The 17,221-nt window shown below is 33.8% G+C and overlaps 5 protein-coding genes across 5 annotated transcripts; 4 read left to right on the top strand and 1 right to left on the bottom strand.

The window, feature by feature from the left end:
• Window positions 1-2,312: 2,312 nt before the first annotated feature.
• LOC131595551 (uncharacterized) lies at window positions 2,313-4,627 on the top strand. The gene is made up of 9 exons (XM_058867921.1): window positions 2,313-2,453; window positions 2,544-2,811; window positions 2,891-3,109; window positions 3,203-3,296; window positions 3,434-3,572; window positions 3,656-3,813; window positions 3,915-4,035; window positions 4,116-4,286; window positions 4,520-4,627. The coding sequence occupies exons 1-9, from the start codon at window positions 2,313-2,315 to the stop codon at window positions 4,625-4,627; spliced, it is 1,419 nt and encodes a 472-aa protein (XP_058723904.1).
• A 1,076-nt stretch (window positions 4,628-5,703) lies between these two features.
• Window positions 5,704-6,713, bottom strand: LOC131623036 (uncharacterized). The gene is made up of 2 exons (XM_058894050.1): window positions 6,406-6,713; window positions 5,704-6,065 (listed from the first exon to the last, which is right to left on the bottom strand). Exons 1-2 carry the CDS (start codon window positions 6,694-6,696, stop codon window positions 5,799-5,801), a joined length of 558 nt encoding a protein of 185 aa, XP_058750033.1. The 5' UTR covers window positions 6,697-6,713; the 3' UTR covers window positions 5,704-5,798.
• An 854-nt stretch (window positions 6,714-7,567) lies between these two features.
• On the top strand, window positions 7,568-9,065 carry LOC131595542 (uncharacterized). Its single transcript, XM_058867910.1, has 2 exons — window positions 7,568-8,450; window positions 8,620-9,065. Exons 1-2 carry the CDS (start codon window positions 7,568-7,570, stop codon window positions 9,063-9,065), a joined length of 1,329 nt encoding a protein of 442 aa, XP_058723893.1.
• Window positions 9,066-9,156: 91 nt separating this feature from the next.
• On the top strand, window positions 9,157-11,839 carry LOC131595540 (uncharacterized). Its single transcript, XM_058867906.1, has 4 exons — window positions 9,157-9,854; window positions 10,126-10,285; window positions 10,387-11,344; window positions 11,610-11,839. Exons 1-4 carry the CDS (start codon window positions 9,157-9,159, stop codon window positions 11,837-11,839), a joined length of 2,046 nt encoding a protein of 681 aa, XP_058723889.1.
• A 2,014-nt stretch (window positions 11,840-13,853) lies between these two features.
• Window positions 13,854-15,283, top strand: LOC131595531 (uncharacterized). The gene is made up of 2 exons (XM_058867897.1): window positions 13,854-14,682; window positions 14,715-15,283. The coding sequence occupies exons 1-2, from the start codon at window positions 13,854-13,856 to the stop codon at window positions 15,281-15,283; spliced, it is 1,398 nt and encodes a 465-aa protein (XP_058723880.1).
• The last annotated feature ends 1,938 nt before the right edge of the window (window positions 15,284-17,221 follow it).

Below are 17,221 nucleotides of genomic sequence, written 5' to 3'. Positions count from 1 at the left end.
GCTATCAGTCTCAACCATCTGCTATAAGCTATAAGTCATCAGTCACCAACCATCAGTCATAAGCTATAAACTATCAGTTAGCTAATCAGTCAACTGCTATTTTTACCAAACAGACCCTAAATATGTACCATCCGATTGATCAAATCGTCAAAATACATATATGAATATGTTGAATGAAGCTTAGTGAAACTGCATTTAGGGGGTGGCAAACCAACAAGCCAATCTATTAAAAAAAAAAAAGTGGAGTGGAGTAGATATAGTTGAAAATGTAGACCTAAAATTTTGGGATAGGACTGCATGCAAATCTTGCATCTCTAAATTGCAAAAAAATGTCCCCAAAAAATAAAACAGATGGTAAAAGACATATTAAAGAATAAGAGTCTAAAACCTTGACCCATCCTATCAAAAATACGGGTAAAATGAATATGTTCGCGGATTAATTTTATCCCCTAATCATATCTGATCCAAGTGCTAGTGTACACCCTTTATAGAAAGCTCAAAGAGACATAATTATCTATAACTGTGGCCCCACAAATACCTAGTATATTTTTTGTCATATATGTGATTGAGTGAAATAAGCATGCTTCATAACTCCTACTTGAAACAGCTGAGCTTATAATATTGACAAATGCAATGAATCCAAATAAAGATATGAAACTAGAGAGTGTATATATATGACCAAAAATGTTAATAAAGAAATGATTTGATTTAATCGGCAATGAGATGCAGCAAATGGAAGAGCTCATAAGAGGAATTTACATGCTCATGAAATGATTTATAAGCTGACCTATAATTTCTCAATGCATGTACAGTGAGAACACCACAAATTATTGAATTAAATATTTACAAAGTTGCATAAGAGATTTTGTACATATCTGTTTTGTTAAGGCCTATATAAATCATGCAAATTTGACATCAAAATATGAGCTTAAGATTTCATATATCAGTAGATACATTTTATCAAACAGGTTCTGTGCAAGCTAGAAGAAATGGCAAAATTAGGATTCTGTGTGATTCTTATATTGGTGTTGCTCACATTTTCATACACTGAGTCACGTCCATTAGGGACTAGTCAACATAGTGCTATGAAGAATGAAGGTAAAGGCTCAGGTGGTGTTGAGCAAGTTCTAAGAGCATGGCTCTCATCACTGGTTAAGGAAAAGCGATATCGGACGAGTCGATTAAGCCCTAGTGGACCTGATCCAAGGCACCATTGATTAAGTGAAGAGGATTTTGGATGAGACTAGTGGTTTTATAGAGGCAATTTGAAGTCATGAGTTAGGAGAGGGAACTGGAGAATTGAATCTTCATTCTCATTTATGTGTACTTGAGAAAAAAAGTTTAAATACAATGTTTGTTATTTTTTTTTTTTTGATAAAATGTTTGTTACTTTAATCTAAGCATATCTTGTGCTTGGATTGAAATTGTGGTGGTTAATAATATTTGTGTTACTTATTGAATAAAGTACAATTTCTCTCTTTATTTAATTGTTAATAAGATTTCTCAATTTCAACTGTTAAATTTTTTTCTTTTAAATTTGATATGCTATAATTGTTAATAAGATGTCTCAATTTCAACTGATAAATTTAAGATGAATCTATTATAATATATAAAAAGTAAAGTACCTGATAATTACACTTTAAGCCATCTGATTAAATAACTAAAACCGTTCAAATTCCATGGGTAAATTTGTCCTTCTGAAAAATAAAGCCCACATATTCATTTGACATTAAATGCTATCTATTGTGTCACTTTTTGATTGGTTGATTTCATTTTTATTTATTTGGTTTTTTCTTTTTTTTAAACTATTTTATATTATATTATTTTATATTTTAGGTGAAATAATGTCAAAAGCTGCATTGATAATATAATTGGGTTTAAATATCTAAGCCAACCCATAATTACTCCCCTACATAATAAATCCCTGGCCACGTGAATCAAAGAAAAAAAGCCACAATATCTGGCTTGGAAAACACAGAACTCCATTTCTTCATTAACTGCAACCTTTCATTGTTCAATAAACTTTTTGCGTTCCATAGGCTGCATAAAACATGACCAAATGCATTACCATGTATATTCTGCTGCATCTCAGTTCCCTGCGATTTTCGCTCCTCTTCCATCTCAAGACAAATCCTTCGCCTCCATCACCTCCGCCGCGATTTTCACTCCTCTTTCGTCTCAAGACACTATCTTCGTCTCCATCCCCCCCGTCTCTAACTCCTGTTAAACACTGTTTATATTCATCTCCATTTGATTCATCTTTGATAATTAACTGATATCTCTACTCTTCTTTCAGAGTTTGTATGTGAATCATGTCTCGCCCAATTGAGTCATTGAAAGAGATCAATGATTCAAAAGATTTGTGGAAGATCGCTGTTAGATGCAAACATCTATGGACTGTCACAAGTTCTTCAAACAAAGAACACATGGAGATGGTTTTGGTTGATTCTAAGGTATTGTAGCAGGATATGGTTCCCCACTGATTACTTATTATATGTTTTGTGTTGATTAACCACTGATGATGAAATGTTTGTTTCTTGCAGCGTGATATGATTCAGGCTGTTGTCCCTGCTTATTTGCTTTCGAAATTCAAATCTGAAATTGAAACAGGAAACTCTTATATCATGCAGAATTTTAAAGTTGGGAAGAATGATTTTGCTTTTAAGTCGACAAATCATACATACAAATTGGTTTTTTGTGGGTCAACTTCTGTTAAGAAGGCAGAATTTCCTGACATCCCTCATAACTACCTTAATATTATTGGTTTGAATTCCATAGTTGAAGGAAGGTTTCAATCAAATGTTTTGGTTGGTAAGTTTCCTACACCCTAATTTCAGAAATTATAATTTATTTTCGTTGAACAACTTTAACCAATCCATTTTTTTCTTAGATTTGATTGGAGGAATCACTGATATCACTCAAACCCAAGTTAACGGTGACAACAACAAGAACAGAATAGTTTTTTCAATTGTAGATGCCAGCAAAACAGTTGTACAATGTACTCTTTGGGGGAAACTTGCAGTTCAGCTATATGAGTATTATATGAATAATAAGCAAGCCTCTGCTATTGTCATTGTGCTAATCAATGCAAGGGTTAAAGAGGCTCAAGGTAATCATGCATGATACAATAGTTTAAATGTAAATGCTTAATTTCTTTTATATCCAACAGTTGTAAATGTTTCTTCAATTTCCTGTGATTCAGGAGGATTTCCAGTTAGTGTTTCCAACACATGGAACGGAACGAAACTGTTGATTAATGACCTTGCTATTGAGGAAGTCAAGAGTCTAAAAGAAAGGTGCTATAGCATGTGTCTGTTTCTTTATTATATCGTTTGGAATGCTTATTGATCTTCTTCTTAACTGTCTTGCATAATCATTTATTTAACTTGATGTTGATTTTAATTGAATTTAATGTTGTGTTTACATTTTTCAGACTTGGTGTTGATTTGCCTTTGTTATCATCTTCAAGTGTACAAGTTGAGACAACGCAAAACTCATTTTATTATGACTATGACAAATTTGTTTGGAAGGCTGAAATAATGAGTCTCTCTGAAATAACAAATCTGCAACATGTAAGAAAGAATGAATGTTTCCTTATATTGATATCGTTCTTAAAGCCTCATATAACTGTAATTTATATTCGCCAACTTTGTAGGAAACAACCTGTGTTACCGTTGCTACCCTCGATAAGTTTGATGCTGGGCAGATGGGATGGTACTATGATGGATGTGTGGAATGCACAAGGAGTGTGACTGCCAAGGATGGAAAGCTGAAGTGCTTTAAGGATCATATTAGCCCAGAACCTGTGCCACGGTATACTTTATATTCCTCTTCCATTACCAACTGGTAATGTTTATATTTTCTTACAAACAGTGAAGATTGATGTGTTCTCCTATGTTTCATGAATCATTTAGGTATAAGCTTGATATAACAGCTGTTGACGGCAGTTCGAAGGCAAAGTTCGTCTTTTGGGACACAGACTGCGTGAAGTTAATTGGGAAGTCTGCTCTTCAAATGAAGATAGATTTAACACAGGTATGTAATTGTTGCATACAACAATATTTAAATCAATTGTTTTTGGTTTTTAAGGTGTCTAATACTTTTTATTCTTATAGTCTGTTGATTACGATCCACTTGAGTTCCCTTACGAACTTGACTCCATATTGGAAAAAGAATTGGCAATTAGAGCTGTTTACCAGCCTAAAAATGGGAGACTTTCTGTCATTGGCTTCAAGACTGATGAAGATGTGCGTAATAAAATTAAGGAGAGTTTCAAATTTGAAGAGGTAATCTTTTGTAATCTTCGTTTGATGAGTCCTTAGTTTTCTTAGGGCGTACACTAACTGTTTGTTATTTTCACCAGACCTCAAAACTTCGAGCACAAGAACCTCTGTCCCAGGATGACATGAATAGCATTTCTGTATGTATTTTTTACATGTGATATTCTTTATTTGCTGGGCAACTTTATCATTGTGTCATTATTGTAAATCTTATTGTTGCCTTTCTTTATTCATGATAGGAACCTGTATCTGCATCTGCAGAAAATGACCTGACCATTGGAAATTCAGGACTCACTCCATGTAACAGACTTATGAATGATGCAGTAGAAGATAATGATAGTGTATAACAATCATCAACCAAGATGGCCAAAGATATTAAACAGGAGAAATAGTTAGCTTCAAAATTTATAAGTTTTAAATTTACATTACCTTATGATCAAGACATTTGGTTTATTTAATTAGTTGGATGATATTTTATTTTGCTGTTCTGGTACTTAGTTTATCATGATTGTTGAGTTTGAGGTTTTCTAAAGACATAGATATGTTGAATTACAATTGCCCCATTTAGTTATGATATATACAAGGTTTTCATTGATTTGAGTTTATCATGATGAGCATTGTTTCAAATCTACTTCTGTTTGAAATGTTTCTAATGAATTTGAATTTGAATTGCTTAAATGATATACCCTTGCTGTCATATATTATTGAAGATTCCAATTGATCGAATTCCGAACAACCTAAAGTTTTATCTTTAACACTATCATGTTGTATTGATATGCATTTGTATATGTTTTATAATTTAGAGTTGATGGCATGGTTTATATTCTAAGTAAAAAACAAACACTCTAATTAAAAAACACACTATCTAAATGAGCCTAACTATAAACATTTTAAAAAACAGATATGTGAATAACAGTTATGGAAAACTATGTAGAAGTTAGGTTCTGCCCTTACAAATTGACTGTAACAGGTTTTGGAAAACTATAAGTGTCATCATTACATAGATATTTGGATTGTGTTTGACAGATTAGGTTTCTAAATCCAAAATTGTGAGTTCATTCTTGACAAGCCAATGTAACTTAAACCATTGAACAAATTATGAAGTTGTGTTAACAATATATTTAAACAGCAAAAAAATTTATAGTCTGATCCAGATAATATATCCAGTGCAGACAAAATAAGTAACCTTATATTGAATACTGTCATGGTTTAAGTTATAAACATATCTACATAAGTAGGGTATCAACCAATAATGGACAGGCAATGTATACACATTGCGAATTTAACAAGAAAATTAAAGAACAACACCATATATGCAAATTTAAACATTAAAGATAATTCAGTACTACCTTCATTATGAAGGTTACTTAATCATACATCAAAATATGACATGGCCAATAAAACAACAGTTATCAGCACATGTCTTAAATATCCTTAACAAAAAAACGATTGTTTTGATGGTACCCACAGTTAAGTTAAAATCAAAGAGAAAAAACAAATACACATAGATAAGCTAACTTAATTGCTGGTCTGCTTCACTTTCCTCTCAACCCTCGCGTACAAGATTTCCTGGTCTGAATTATAGTTGAATACCACCTTATCACCGACCTTCAGCTTTCGGTCCTGTACAAATGCATACCAACCATATCCAAGATACATTTCAACGTATTTTCTATTTGACTTCAGAATCTTACACTCATAGAAAGACAAGTCTTCAAGATCATACAGCCTGCATCCTGTTATGTCTGGTCTTAGAGCTTTCTTTATCACCTCCTGAGGGAATTGCTGCATCACAAATTGGCCATTGTTATAAATGTTCACATCATTAATCATACAAACATCACTTTAATATTGAAATCAGAGATCTTATAAATGATGCAGTAGAAGATAATTAATAGTCTGCAACAATCACCAACCAAGATTTTGAAGATATTAAAAAGTATAAATAGTTACATGATTTTTTCTAAGTTTTGAATTTTCCATGCTTAATGATCAACACAATTAGTTTATTGAAGTTGTTAAATGATGTTTGGTTTGTGTTGTTGCATTACAAATTTGTTGTTATTAACAATGTTCACATCATTAACCGTATAAAGTAAAGTACTATTGAAATCAGAAATCTTACCATCACTTGATGACCTCTAATTTGGGACTTGGTGATCTCTTTTTCCCATGATATCTCTTTCTGCAGCACTTTATCATTGTTATTCACCTGAGAAGGCTGGCCAGCATCACGCTCCACTTTCACATCCTTCAGCAGCGCATCATGGTTTGCTCCAGAGGTTTGCCCTAATTCATTCAACAAAGAAGCAGGTTGGGTCTTTGAGCTTTGCCCTATTTCATCCTCCTCAACTTTCACTTCTTTCAATACAGATTTGGTGTTTCCATCAGATACTTCATTGTCATCAGCTTTCATGCCTAATATGCAGTTGATTTCCTCGGTGTCAAGAGACAAGAACCTGTGTTCAAACAGAAGTTACCACGGTTGTTTCCAGATTATTATAAAAAATGATCAAATGGATCTTGCAACAAAGACAAACAGAGGTATGTATGTTCTATCCATAACCTTACCCGCCACTCCATGAAGAATAAGACATTTTCACAGGGATGTGTTGAATCGAATGCTTTGGGAGTATGTTGCTTTGACTGGTTTTGTTTTTGCATGCAGGGGATAATAGTAAGAGAAGATATGTGATTTGATTTTTGATTATAACACAAGAAGAAAATCTGGAAGCAAATCTCAAAAGGTATGGCCTTGCAAAACGTGTCTGCCCTTTCACATTACAAGTATAAGTTGTTACTATTCATTGGTGAGGGATTATACTTACTGCATTTACGTTTTCCAATGTTTTTTTTCTTTTAATTTAATTGCATTTTTCGTTAATGCCATTTTTCTGTATTCAATGTTATCATTGATTGTAACCTTTTTGTGGTTTACCAATAGTTTTGTTATTTTACCATTAATTGATTAAATGGAATAATTATGCTGACCAAACACTTAACCATCAACTTTAATATCCCCTCTCATGTCTTTAACATTTTTACTGTCATAATTAGATGGTTAATTATTAATAAGGCAACGCACGTTAAAGATAATAGCAAATACCATTGTGCATGGACATTTAATAGGTATACACATCCTTACCATATTCTCTCTGTTTTAATTGGCTGATTGTTCAAATAACAAAATAGGTATGAGAAAAAACTTTTCACATTAGAATCCTATAGGTGCTGTCTTTTATTTTGTTTGCATGAGGTATACTTAGTAAACCATTTACATAGCTATTATGGAATCACACGATTGTGAGAGTAAGAAAGTTGCAGCATTGGCAAGAAGAAGGAGGAAACAAATTCTCAGTGAAAGAAGATTGAAAAGAAGTAGAGTTGGTGATAAAGAATTGGATTTTGAAGTATGTTTCAGTAGGAACTATCATCCATCCATTGACAACATCAGAACACCACTTTCTAACATCACTTCTTCAGTGATTAATCAAAGGAGTCAAAACTTGAATGCACATACAACAGAGCTTCTAAGGTCATCAGCAACGGGTAGAAACGTCAGTGTCAATAAGTTTCAGAATCAAAGGCAACACAATGCTTATAAACTGAAGTCAAATACAACAACACCCAAATTTGGTTCATGCAACTCGAATTCAACATGTACTATGGATACCATGTCCCCTAACCTGGTAGCTGCGACATCATATCAACGAAGAAAGACAATTATTCAACCAAATACGCCACGACTGAGCAGACAACATGCTTTCAATTCACCTGTCAGCCTCGATACAAACACACCTTCAAGTGGTACAACATCTTCCTTTGCTAATCAAGTCTTCAAAAACGTTAATACACAGCAAAGTGGATCGGTCGTTTCATCCAGAAGACAATTGAATGTTGGTGTTATTCAATCTATGGCCGCCAATCTATTCAAAAAATTCTCAAATATTGATCATTATGGTGAGTCTTCATCCACAAGCAATATTCACCGCAACACAAGTGTTAATAACGAAGCAGATGAAACCGTTGAAGATGGAACAACGGATGATTCAATATCTGATAGTGATTGTGAGTTCATAAATGCAAATCCTGACTATGACACAGCATCAACTCTTGATGATGAAGAAACAATAGAACCAAACTATACGCCGCAAAATGTGAAAGATTCTGGTACATATGTATAGATATATATGACACTTTATTTTATACTTTAAACTAACTAATATGATTTGATTCCTGTAAACCATGCCATATTCAATGCTGCAGTCATGAAACATCTATACTTGTGACTATTTTATTCTAAATTATGACTTGCTTCGTGTTTGTTTGAATAAAACAGGCTACTCCGATATCGGTGATCCAATTGCTGAATGCATACATTGTGGAGCACTGATGTGGTATCAAGAGAAGACAGACAAACGAAAACATAGTGTTGTACCCAAATTCCAATTATGTTGTGGAAATGGTAAAGTTGTGTTGCCGCTTTTGAATGAACCGCCACTGTTACTAAAGCATCTATTGTCTGATGATAATGATTCAGACTGTATAAACTATCAGCAGTATTGCAGATTGTACAACATTATGTTTGCCTTTACGTCACCCGGAATGAAATTTGACAATAGATACCAATCGGCAGGAGAACCGCCTAACATAAGGATACATGGACAGACTTGCCATAGAATTGGGAGCATGCTCCCTTTAGATGGAGAAACACCAAAATTTGCACAGCTTTATATTTATGACACTGATAATGAAATCCATCATAGAATGAAAGGAATAGGGTAATGTCTGAATTCTTCCTTTGTTTTGTGACATTATTCTGTTTTACCTTCTTCTATAGAAGTTCATAATGCATGTACACTAACTGTTTTATAAAATGTGTTACCGTCATAATCCTAATGTGAATCCAGAAACGGTTGGAAAATTGAAACTTATGCTTGATGAGTTCAACACACATGCTAAAACATTTAGGATGGCAGCAGATCGACTAAAAGATTCTCATGTACCCGATCTAAAACTGAAATTAATCGCCGATCGATCCAAGGACGGAAGAGTTTATAATCAACCAACAGTTTCCGAAGTTGCCGCACTTATCGTTGGTGATGTTGATACAGGTTCTAAGAGACATATTATACTTGAGAGACAGAGTGGGAGGCTGAAAAGGATAAGTGAGTTTCATCCAAGTTATCTTGCTTTACAATATCCAATTTTGTTTCCATATGGCGAAGATGGTTTTAGAATTGGTATTCTACACAGGGAAACAAAAGAAAAGACAAAGAAGAATAAACTTACTATCAGAGAATGGCTTACGTTTCGGATTCAAACCAGACCAACCGAAGCACACACACTTTTGATGTCCAGGAGGCTTTTTCAGCAATTTTTGGTTGATGGTTTCACCATGATGGAGTCTCAAAGGTTGAATTACATGCGCAAGCACCAGAAAAAACTAAGAGTTTCAAAGTACAATAATTTGAACGGTCCAGAACAGGATCAGAACACTCAAGGAGCAAACAAGGGTAAGAGGGTTGTTTTACCATCAACTTATGTTGGAAGTCGAAGATACATGGAGGAATTGTATTTTGATGGAATGACTATTTGTATCCATATTGGTTTTCCTGACCTTTTTATCACATTTACATGCAATCCAATGTGGCCCGAAGTCAAAAGTTTTTAAAATTAAGTTGGATGAGTTGTTGTTTGATTTGACTAAGAAGCATGTCTTAGGGAGAGTGGTTGCATGTAAGTCATATTATTAATTTCATGCCGTCAAGCTATGTTTTATGTTTATCACTTTTATTTAAAATCTCATATAATCATAAGCTCTCATTACTATAATTTTATGCAGATATATATACACTGTTGAGTTTCAAAAGAGGGGTTTACCACATGCTCATATTTTGCTATTCATGCATCTGCAAAGCAAGTATCCCACTCCCGAGGACATAAACAACATCATTTCAGCAGAGATACCATCAAAAGAAGATGAAGTGGAATTGTATAATCTGGTGAAGAGACATATGATTCACGGTCCGTGTGGTTTGGCAAACATGCTGTCACCTTGCATGAAAAACGCAAAATGCTCTAAGTTCTTTCCAAAAAATGGTAGCCTCAGACCGCAGTTAATCAGGATGGATATCGTGTGTACCGAAGGAGGGATACTGGAAACATTGTTACGATAAAAAACGTTGTTCTTGATAACAGATTTGTTGTTCCTCACAATCCATATCTGTTGAAGAAATTTCAAGCTCACATTAATATGGAATGGTGTAATCAAGGTACTTCGGTTAAGTACTTATTTAAATATATAAACAAGGGGTATGACAGGATTACCGCTGCTGTCGTAGGAGACAACGACAGTCTTTTGACCGCTAAAAATGGCGATGAAATCAAGCAGTATCTTGATTGTAGATATGTCTCACCAAGCGAAGCATGTTGGAGAATATTTTCTTTTCCCATTCATGGAAGGTCTCCTGTAGTAGAAAGATTATATTTTCATCTTGAGGGCGATAATTCGGTATATTATACCGATTATGAACTGATAGATGAGGTCCTTGAAAAACCAAGTGTGAAGGAATCATTGTTTACCGCTTGGATGGAAGCAAACAAAACATATCCAGAGGCCAGAAATCTGACCTACTCAAATTTCCTCAGTAAGTTTGTTTATGATAAAAGATACCAACGATGGAGACCGCGTAAGAGAGGGCACACCATTGGAAGACTAATCTGGGTTCCTCCAAGTACAGGTGAGCTGTATTACCTGAGAATGATGCTGACTGTTGCAAAAGGGCCAACATGTTACGAGGATATAAAAAAGGTCGGTGGAATTGTTCGGGACAGTTTTAGAGATGCATGTTTTGAAATGGGATTTCTTAATGATGACAAGGAATATGTTGCAGCCATTGACGAGGCTAAAAATTGGGGTTCGGGACATTTTTTGAGAAAGTTATTCGTAACTATGCTACTGTCCGGTACAATTAACAGACTGCGTCACGTTTGGCAAAAAACTTGGAAGACGCTGTCCGACGGTATTCTGCACCAACAAAGACAGTTAACTAATATAAGAGGTACATTATTGCGATATATTTATAATAGATTATTTGTTGTGTGTATAACAAGCTTTTATGCGTATCTCAGTTTGAGGTTCTCACAAACAAGGAATCTTCTAAAATATGTTCCTTCTGATCTGTACATCAATTTTATATTGCAAGATTTTAATGTAACATGCAGTAACTTACTGTGCTGCTGTAATGCATGTATTGTTAATTGATACCCTTTTAAATTAACTTCCATGCCACGACATATCAAGTTTTAATTGGTGTTTTTTAATAGATATGCAGTTAACAGAAGCTGAGTTGAAAAACTTGACACTCATTGAGATTGAGAATATGTTGCAATCCAATCGAAGAAGTTTGCACGAATTCAAAGACATGCCTTATCCGGATGCTTATGTCACACGGCACATTGGAAACAGACTGATTTACGAAGAACATGATTACAATACTGAAACTGAGCGAGAAAACTTCAACAATCTCTTTCGAGCCCTTACAGGTGATAATTGATAACACGAAAATGTATCACATATTTGGCTTGATTTACATATATTATTTCCCTATTTTATCTTAATTATGTTGCTTTATGTCGGTATTATGCTGGTATTTTCATTGTTTTAGGTTTTATGTTCGTTTTGAGAGATATTTGTGAAAAGGAAAGAAATGGAGCTAAATTCATTGCTATTTATACCTAAAAGAGAAAAAAAGGGTGCTGAAGTGAAAAGGAGGTGCAAAGAAGACCCAATTATGCAAAGATGCAAGCCCAAACCACAAAGAATGAAGAAATGAAAATAATATATATATATATATATATATATATATATAGTATAATATATATACTATATATAATATATATATATATATATATATATATATTATATATAATATATATATAGGAAGTGGGCCCCATGGTTCATTTATATATATACATATATATGTATATTAAAAATGAAGTGACGTTGTCACTTTTTATATAATATATGATATGATTTGTGATGTAGGTGTAAGGGGGAGACGGCCGTCTCCTACAAAATAGGGGGCCACGTCTCCTTTTGGGGACGCCCGTCTCCTGCATTTTAGGGGGCCATGGAGACGTCCGTCTCCTCATTTTTCTCGACTACGTAACACACGTTTCCAGTCTCCTCTGCGCAGTCAAGTAGTGTACCTATAATTGTGGAGAAAAAAAAGGGATCAGCTAGAACGGAAGTTACAAAGCAGCACTATATAAAGGACAAGATGTTCACGTGAAAAAGGGTTGGACCATGCTTAGTCCCAGCCATAGCTTTCAGTATTATTGTGAATCTTTAACGGATCTAACCTTACGTTAGATTCAGTTTTTATTTCCTTGTTTAATTTACGCCGAATAATTTCTGAAGAACAATCCAACCAACCTGTGGTGGAAGTTCAAGTACTCCAAGATTCAAGTTTTATTTCAGATTTATATTATTCAGGTTTATTATTTACCGCCTTTATTTATATTTATTGCATGATATATTATATGCCAATTAATATGCCTAATATTATGAACCAAATTTATTTATGCATGTTTAACCATATTAATATGTCTGGCTAATTTATTTAGATGTCGGTATGTAAAGTAAGTTAACTGTGGGGTCCGAAATAAATTGGCTTAATTATGTTTTATTAAATATCACTTGTTTTTGGTTTGTATGTCTAATTTAATTAGTAAGTCTTAAAACCAATAGAGCGAAAGTTTGAGGTCTTAAGACGGTCAAAGGTTAAAATCAATAGAGCGAAAGTTTGAGATCTTTAACTGGATAGTAGACATAGGACATTAGTTTTAAGGATGGCGAAAGCGTATTAGAACTAATTAGAACTTATTTATTTTCAAAAAGTGTTTTTATACCCGCGCGGGATGGCGAAAGCGTACGTTAGGGATATTAGCATGTTCCGAGTCAACAGAGCGAGAGTTTGAGATTAGGAGATTTAAGTAGATAACGACTTCATAAAACAAGCATTTTATTAACTATGTTGTTTTCAAAAAGCGTTTCTAAATCTGGTGGGATGGCGAAAGCGTACATTAAGAGTTAGGATCGTAGTCTAAATCAACAGAGCGACAGTTTGAGAGGAGGACTTTTAATCAATAGAGTTAGTAAAGATCTTTTATTTAATTAGAATCTGGCCAATGGAACTTCGGATCACCTAAGTTAGATGAAATACATACTGATATCCGTTTGTTATTATATTTTACCTAGATTTAAGATTTTAGTTTCCCCATCTATAAAAAAACCCCAAATATCATTAGCCTTAGCTTTACATAGTAACTTTAGATAACGGTAGGTCGATTTATAGTCCCTGTGGATTCGATATCTTTTAAAACTACACGACACGACTGTGCACTTGCAGTTATCCCGACTAATAGACACGCAAAGTCACGATCAATAATTTATATTTATACTATTTGATTGCATATGCTGACAGTCCCACAGGTAGATATTTTTTTGAAATATCACAATTTACATTATGCATGATAGATGAACAATGCTCAATCTTTGAAAAAATCATGGAAGTTGTCGGAAAACAAAGAGGAGGGGTCTTCTTTTTACATGGTTATGGAGGGACCGGTAAAACTTTCATGTGGAGGACACTATCAAGTGCACTTCGTTCGAAGAAAAAAATTGTGCTTGCTGTTGCTTCAAGCGGTATAGCTTCGTTGTTATTACCAGGTGGACGAATTGCTCATTCCAAGTTCAAAATTCCTGTGCCAACACTTGACAAGTCCACTTACAATATTGACAAAAACACTGAACATTCTCAATTATTCGAGGCAACAGACGTGATAATATGGGATGAAGCACCTATGGCTCATAAAAATTGTTTTGAGGCATTGGATAGAACACTTAAAGACGCCATGACCAAGAAGGGACTTGGGAATAAAATCTTTGGCGGCAAAGTTGTTGTTTTTGGAGGAGACTTCAGACAGATTCTTCTAGTTGTTCCGAGAGCAGGGCGTTCTGATATTGTTCATGCATCCATATGCTCCTCTTATATCTGGGACTATTGTCAGGTTCTAACACTGACAAAAAACATGAGACTTCAGCAGGGAAGCGATAATACAAGTTCTAAGGAATTAGCGGAGTTCTCAAAATGGATTTTAAATGTCGGTGATGGTAAGATATATGAACCAAATGATGGATTGGTGGACATAGAGATTCCTCAAGATTTATTGATTACCAATTATGAAGATCCTATCAAAGCTATTGTTGAAAATACATATCCCAATTTGGTTAATGTATTCCAAGATGTTGCATATCTACAAGGAAAAGCAATTCTTGCCTCAACCATTGAAGTTGTGGATAAGATCAATCATTATGTATTAGACCTTATACCAGGTATTGTTGAATTTTTTTAGGTGAAGAGAAAGAGTATCTTAGTTACGATTCAATCGATAGAACTGACACGAGTTATACCGAAGCTTATGAAGTGCTAACTCCAGAATTTCTTAGCAAATTAAGAACATCAAGTTTACCAAATCATAGAATCAAATTGAAAGTTGGTACTCCCATTATGCTTATGAGAAATTTGGACCAATCAGATGGATTGTGTAATGGAACAAGATTGATTGTCACAAGATTGGCCAATCATGTCATTGAGGCAAAAATTATTTCTGGCAAGAACATAGGTAACCTTTTTTACATTCCTCGAATGTCTATGTCACCTTCAGAGTCACCGTGGCCATTTAAGTTGATTAGGAGACAATTTCCAATTATTGTCTCTTACGCAATGACAATTAATAAGTCTCAAGGCCAGTCTCTTGATAGTGTTGGTTTGTATTTTCCTTCTCCCGTGTTTAGTCATGGACAACTTTATGTTGCAATCTCAAGAGTTACTACAAAAAGTGGTCTTAAAATCTTAATACACGACAAAGAGAATGTTCCGTGCTCCACTACCACAAATGTTGTATACAAGGAGGTTTTCCAATCACTTTGTTAGATGGTAAGCTTATTCTTCTTTTCCATCTTTGTAAATGTATATGAAACACACAATATTTATATGCCTTAAATTTTATTCTTAATCATATATTGTTTTATACATTTTATATTGTAGGTATACGATGCATGTTGTTGGCTGGTTGCAATCACACAAGAAGATAGCATCTGATATTTATACCAGCAAATATGTTTATTGTTTTTATTTGAAGACATTAAAAATTTAATGTATTAATAGCTTTTTCATTGTTTTGCCGTTGTGTATCATGTGTTTAACATTTATTAATATTTACTAAAACTTGGAAAACACTTTGGCTAAATATATATCGTTAATTTATATAAGGGAACATTGCAAGTGATAGACTGATTCATGTAATATGATCCCGACCAGACCCGTGCGATAGCACGGGTTTCCTACTAGTACATTCTAAAACTCAAGCCATAACTAACAAGCAAATCCCTAGATTTTCTCTATGCTAATTAATTTACCACAAATACCTGGTTAAGGGGCTATAAAACAAAATAAATAGAGTGTTTAGACTTTGTTTGAGAGTTTGAAAGGATTCATAGAAAATATTTTGAGAGGAAATGAGTAGAAAAAGAAAAAAAGATAATTCTAATTTTTTTATGGTTTGTTTTTGTAGAGAATTGAATGAATATTTATTATTATTATTATTATTATTATTATTATTATTATTATTATTATTATTATTATTATTATATTTTAATTATTAGAGTATTAAAATTAGGGTATTTCTAACTTGTCTCCTAAAGACACATGTTAGGAAACTCATAAATAAAATGTTTGTGTTAAAAAAATTAATTATAAATCTACCATATAAGAACATTGATGGTTCTGGAAAAGCCATCAATGTCCTTGCTTAATCTTATGCCACATAACCATTTTTTATGAAAATATGTATTTCTCTACCTTTATCTTAACTATTGAATTGGTAATTTGGTTTTTTGACTAATACTTACATGCTTTTGTACGTTTGGTGTTGTAATCCAATGCCTTTCTACTTTTTGCTCTCTGGCATAGAATTGACATCTATCATATAAGAAAGTTAGTTGTTCTTAAAATACCAATAATGCCCTTTTTCCAAAATCCTCTCCATTTAAGCTGCCCACGTGGACAGTCTCTCTTTGCAGCAGGCTCAACTTTTCAGGCTCTTTTCAGGCTCAATGTAAATAACTTTAATTCAAAAATTACACTATCTTCTATTTCTCTCTCCTCCCACTTCTTTGTCTCTCTTACTCTCTCTTTTCTCGGTCTCTCTTTCTCTCTCTATTTATTCCCTTTCTTTTTCTTTCTTGCTTCCATCTCCCTCTTCCTTTTGCTCTTCTTCCCCCTTATTTCTCTTTTGTTATTTGAAACAATAATGGTGTCGGAATCGGTTTACGGTGTGCGAATTGGTTGGATTGAGATTTTGTAGGGTTTCAAACTGTGTAAATCAGTTAGAAAGTTATGGTTTTTAATTTGTAGTTAGGGTTTTAGTGGTTTATTTGATGATTTTGTGGGTTTGTTTAGGGTATAGATAAGATCAAGTTTTACCACTGAGTTATGATGATTTCTCATTCTTGCTCTCAACCAAATATTCAATATTCTATATCTGCTATTGATGAATTTGTTAAGAGGAGGAAAAGACTAGTGTTCTCTTCTTCTCATTCTTCAGAACTTAACCCTGTAATTAGGTTAGAAAACTCTTCATCTTTTTGTTTTTGTTTTTGAATCTTAATGGTTATTTGAGCCTTTATTAATAATGAGTTTTTGTTACAATTTTTTTTGCTATTGATGAGGTTATAGTCTCACCTTTTCTGTTATACATCATATTGAGATATCGTTTTCGGATAGTTTGTCTCAACATGTTTTTGTGTTATGATTTGCAGTTGGGCTGAAGAGGATGAAGATCCTTCATTGTTCCCGCGGGAATTGATGGCT

This window comes from Vicia villosa, linkage group LG1, assembly GCF_029867415.1.
Source record: "Vicia villosa cultivar HV-30 ecotype Madison, WI linkage group LG1, Vvil1.0, whole genome shotgun sequence".
NCBI classification, from domain to species: Eukaryota; Viridiplantae; Streptophyta; class Magnoliopsida; order Fabales; family Fabaceae; genus Vicia; species Vicia villosa.
This window is presented reverse-complemented; position numbering and strand designations above follow the sequence as displayed.

Bases quoted from the DNA above. Each gene is read 5' to 3' on its own strand.
- LOC131595551 (XM_058867921.1), top strand. From the start codon at position 2,313: ATGTCTCGCCCAATTGAGTCATTGAAAGAGATCAATGATTCAAAAGAT. The intron at 2,454-2,543 runs GTATTGTAGCAG...TGTTTCTTGCAG, and splicing joins TGGTTTTGGTTGATTCTAAG to CGTGATATGATTCAGGCTGT. The intron at 4,036-4,115 runs GTATGTAATTGT...TTATTCTTATAG, and splicing joins TGAAGATAGATTTAACACAG to TCTGTTGATTACGATCCACT.
- LOC131623036 (XM_058894050.1), bottom strand. From the start codon at position 6,696: ATGAAAGCTGATGACAATGAAGTATCTGATGGAAACACCAAATCTGTA. The intron at 6,066-6,405 runs GTAAGATTTCTG...TTTGTGATGCAG, and splicing joins TTAGAGGTCATCAAGTGATG to CAATTCCCTCAGGAGGTGAT.
- LOC131595542 (XM_058867910.1), top strand. From the start codon at position 7,568: ATGGAATCACACGATTGTGAGAGTAAGAAAGTTGCAGCATTGGCAAGA. The intron at 8,451-8,619 runs GTACATATGTAT...TGAATAAAACAG, and splicing joins GCAAAATGTGAAAGATTCTG to GCTACTCCGATATCGGTGAT.
- LOC131595540 (XM_058867906.1), top strand. From the start codon at position 9,157: ATGTGTTACCGTCATAATCCTAATGTGAATCCAGAAACGGTTGGAAAA. The intron at 9,855-10,125 runs GTATTTTGATGG...AATTTTATGCAG, and splicing joins CGAAGATACATGGAGGAATT to ATATATATACACTGTTGAGT. The intron at 10,286-10,386 runs GTGAAGAGACAT...AAAAAATGGTAG, and splicing joins AAGTGGAATTGTATAATCTG to CCTCAGACCGCAGTTAATCA.
- LOC131595531 (XM_058867897.1), top strand. From the start codon at position 13,854: ATGGAAGTTGTCGGAAAACAAAGAGGAGGGGTCTTCTTTTTACATGGT. The intron at 14,683-14,714 runs GTATTGTTGAAT...GTGAAGAGAAAG, and splicing joins TGTATTAGACCTTATACCAG to AGTATCTTAGTTACGATTCA.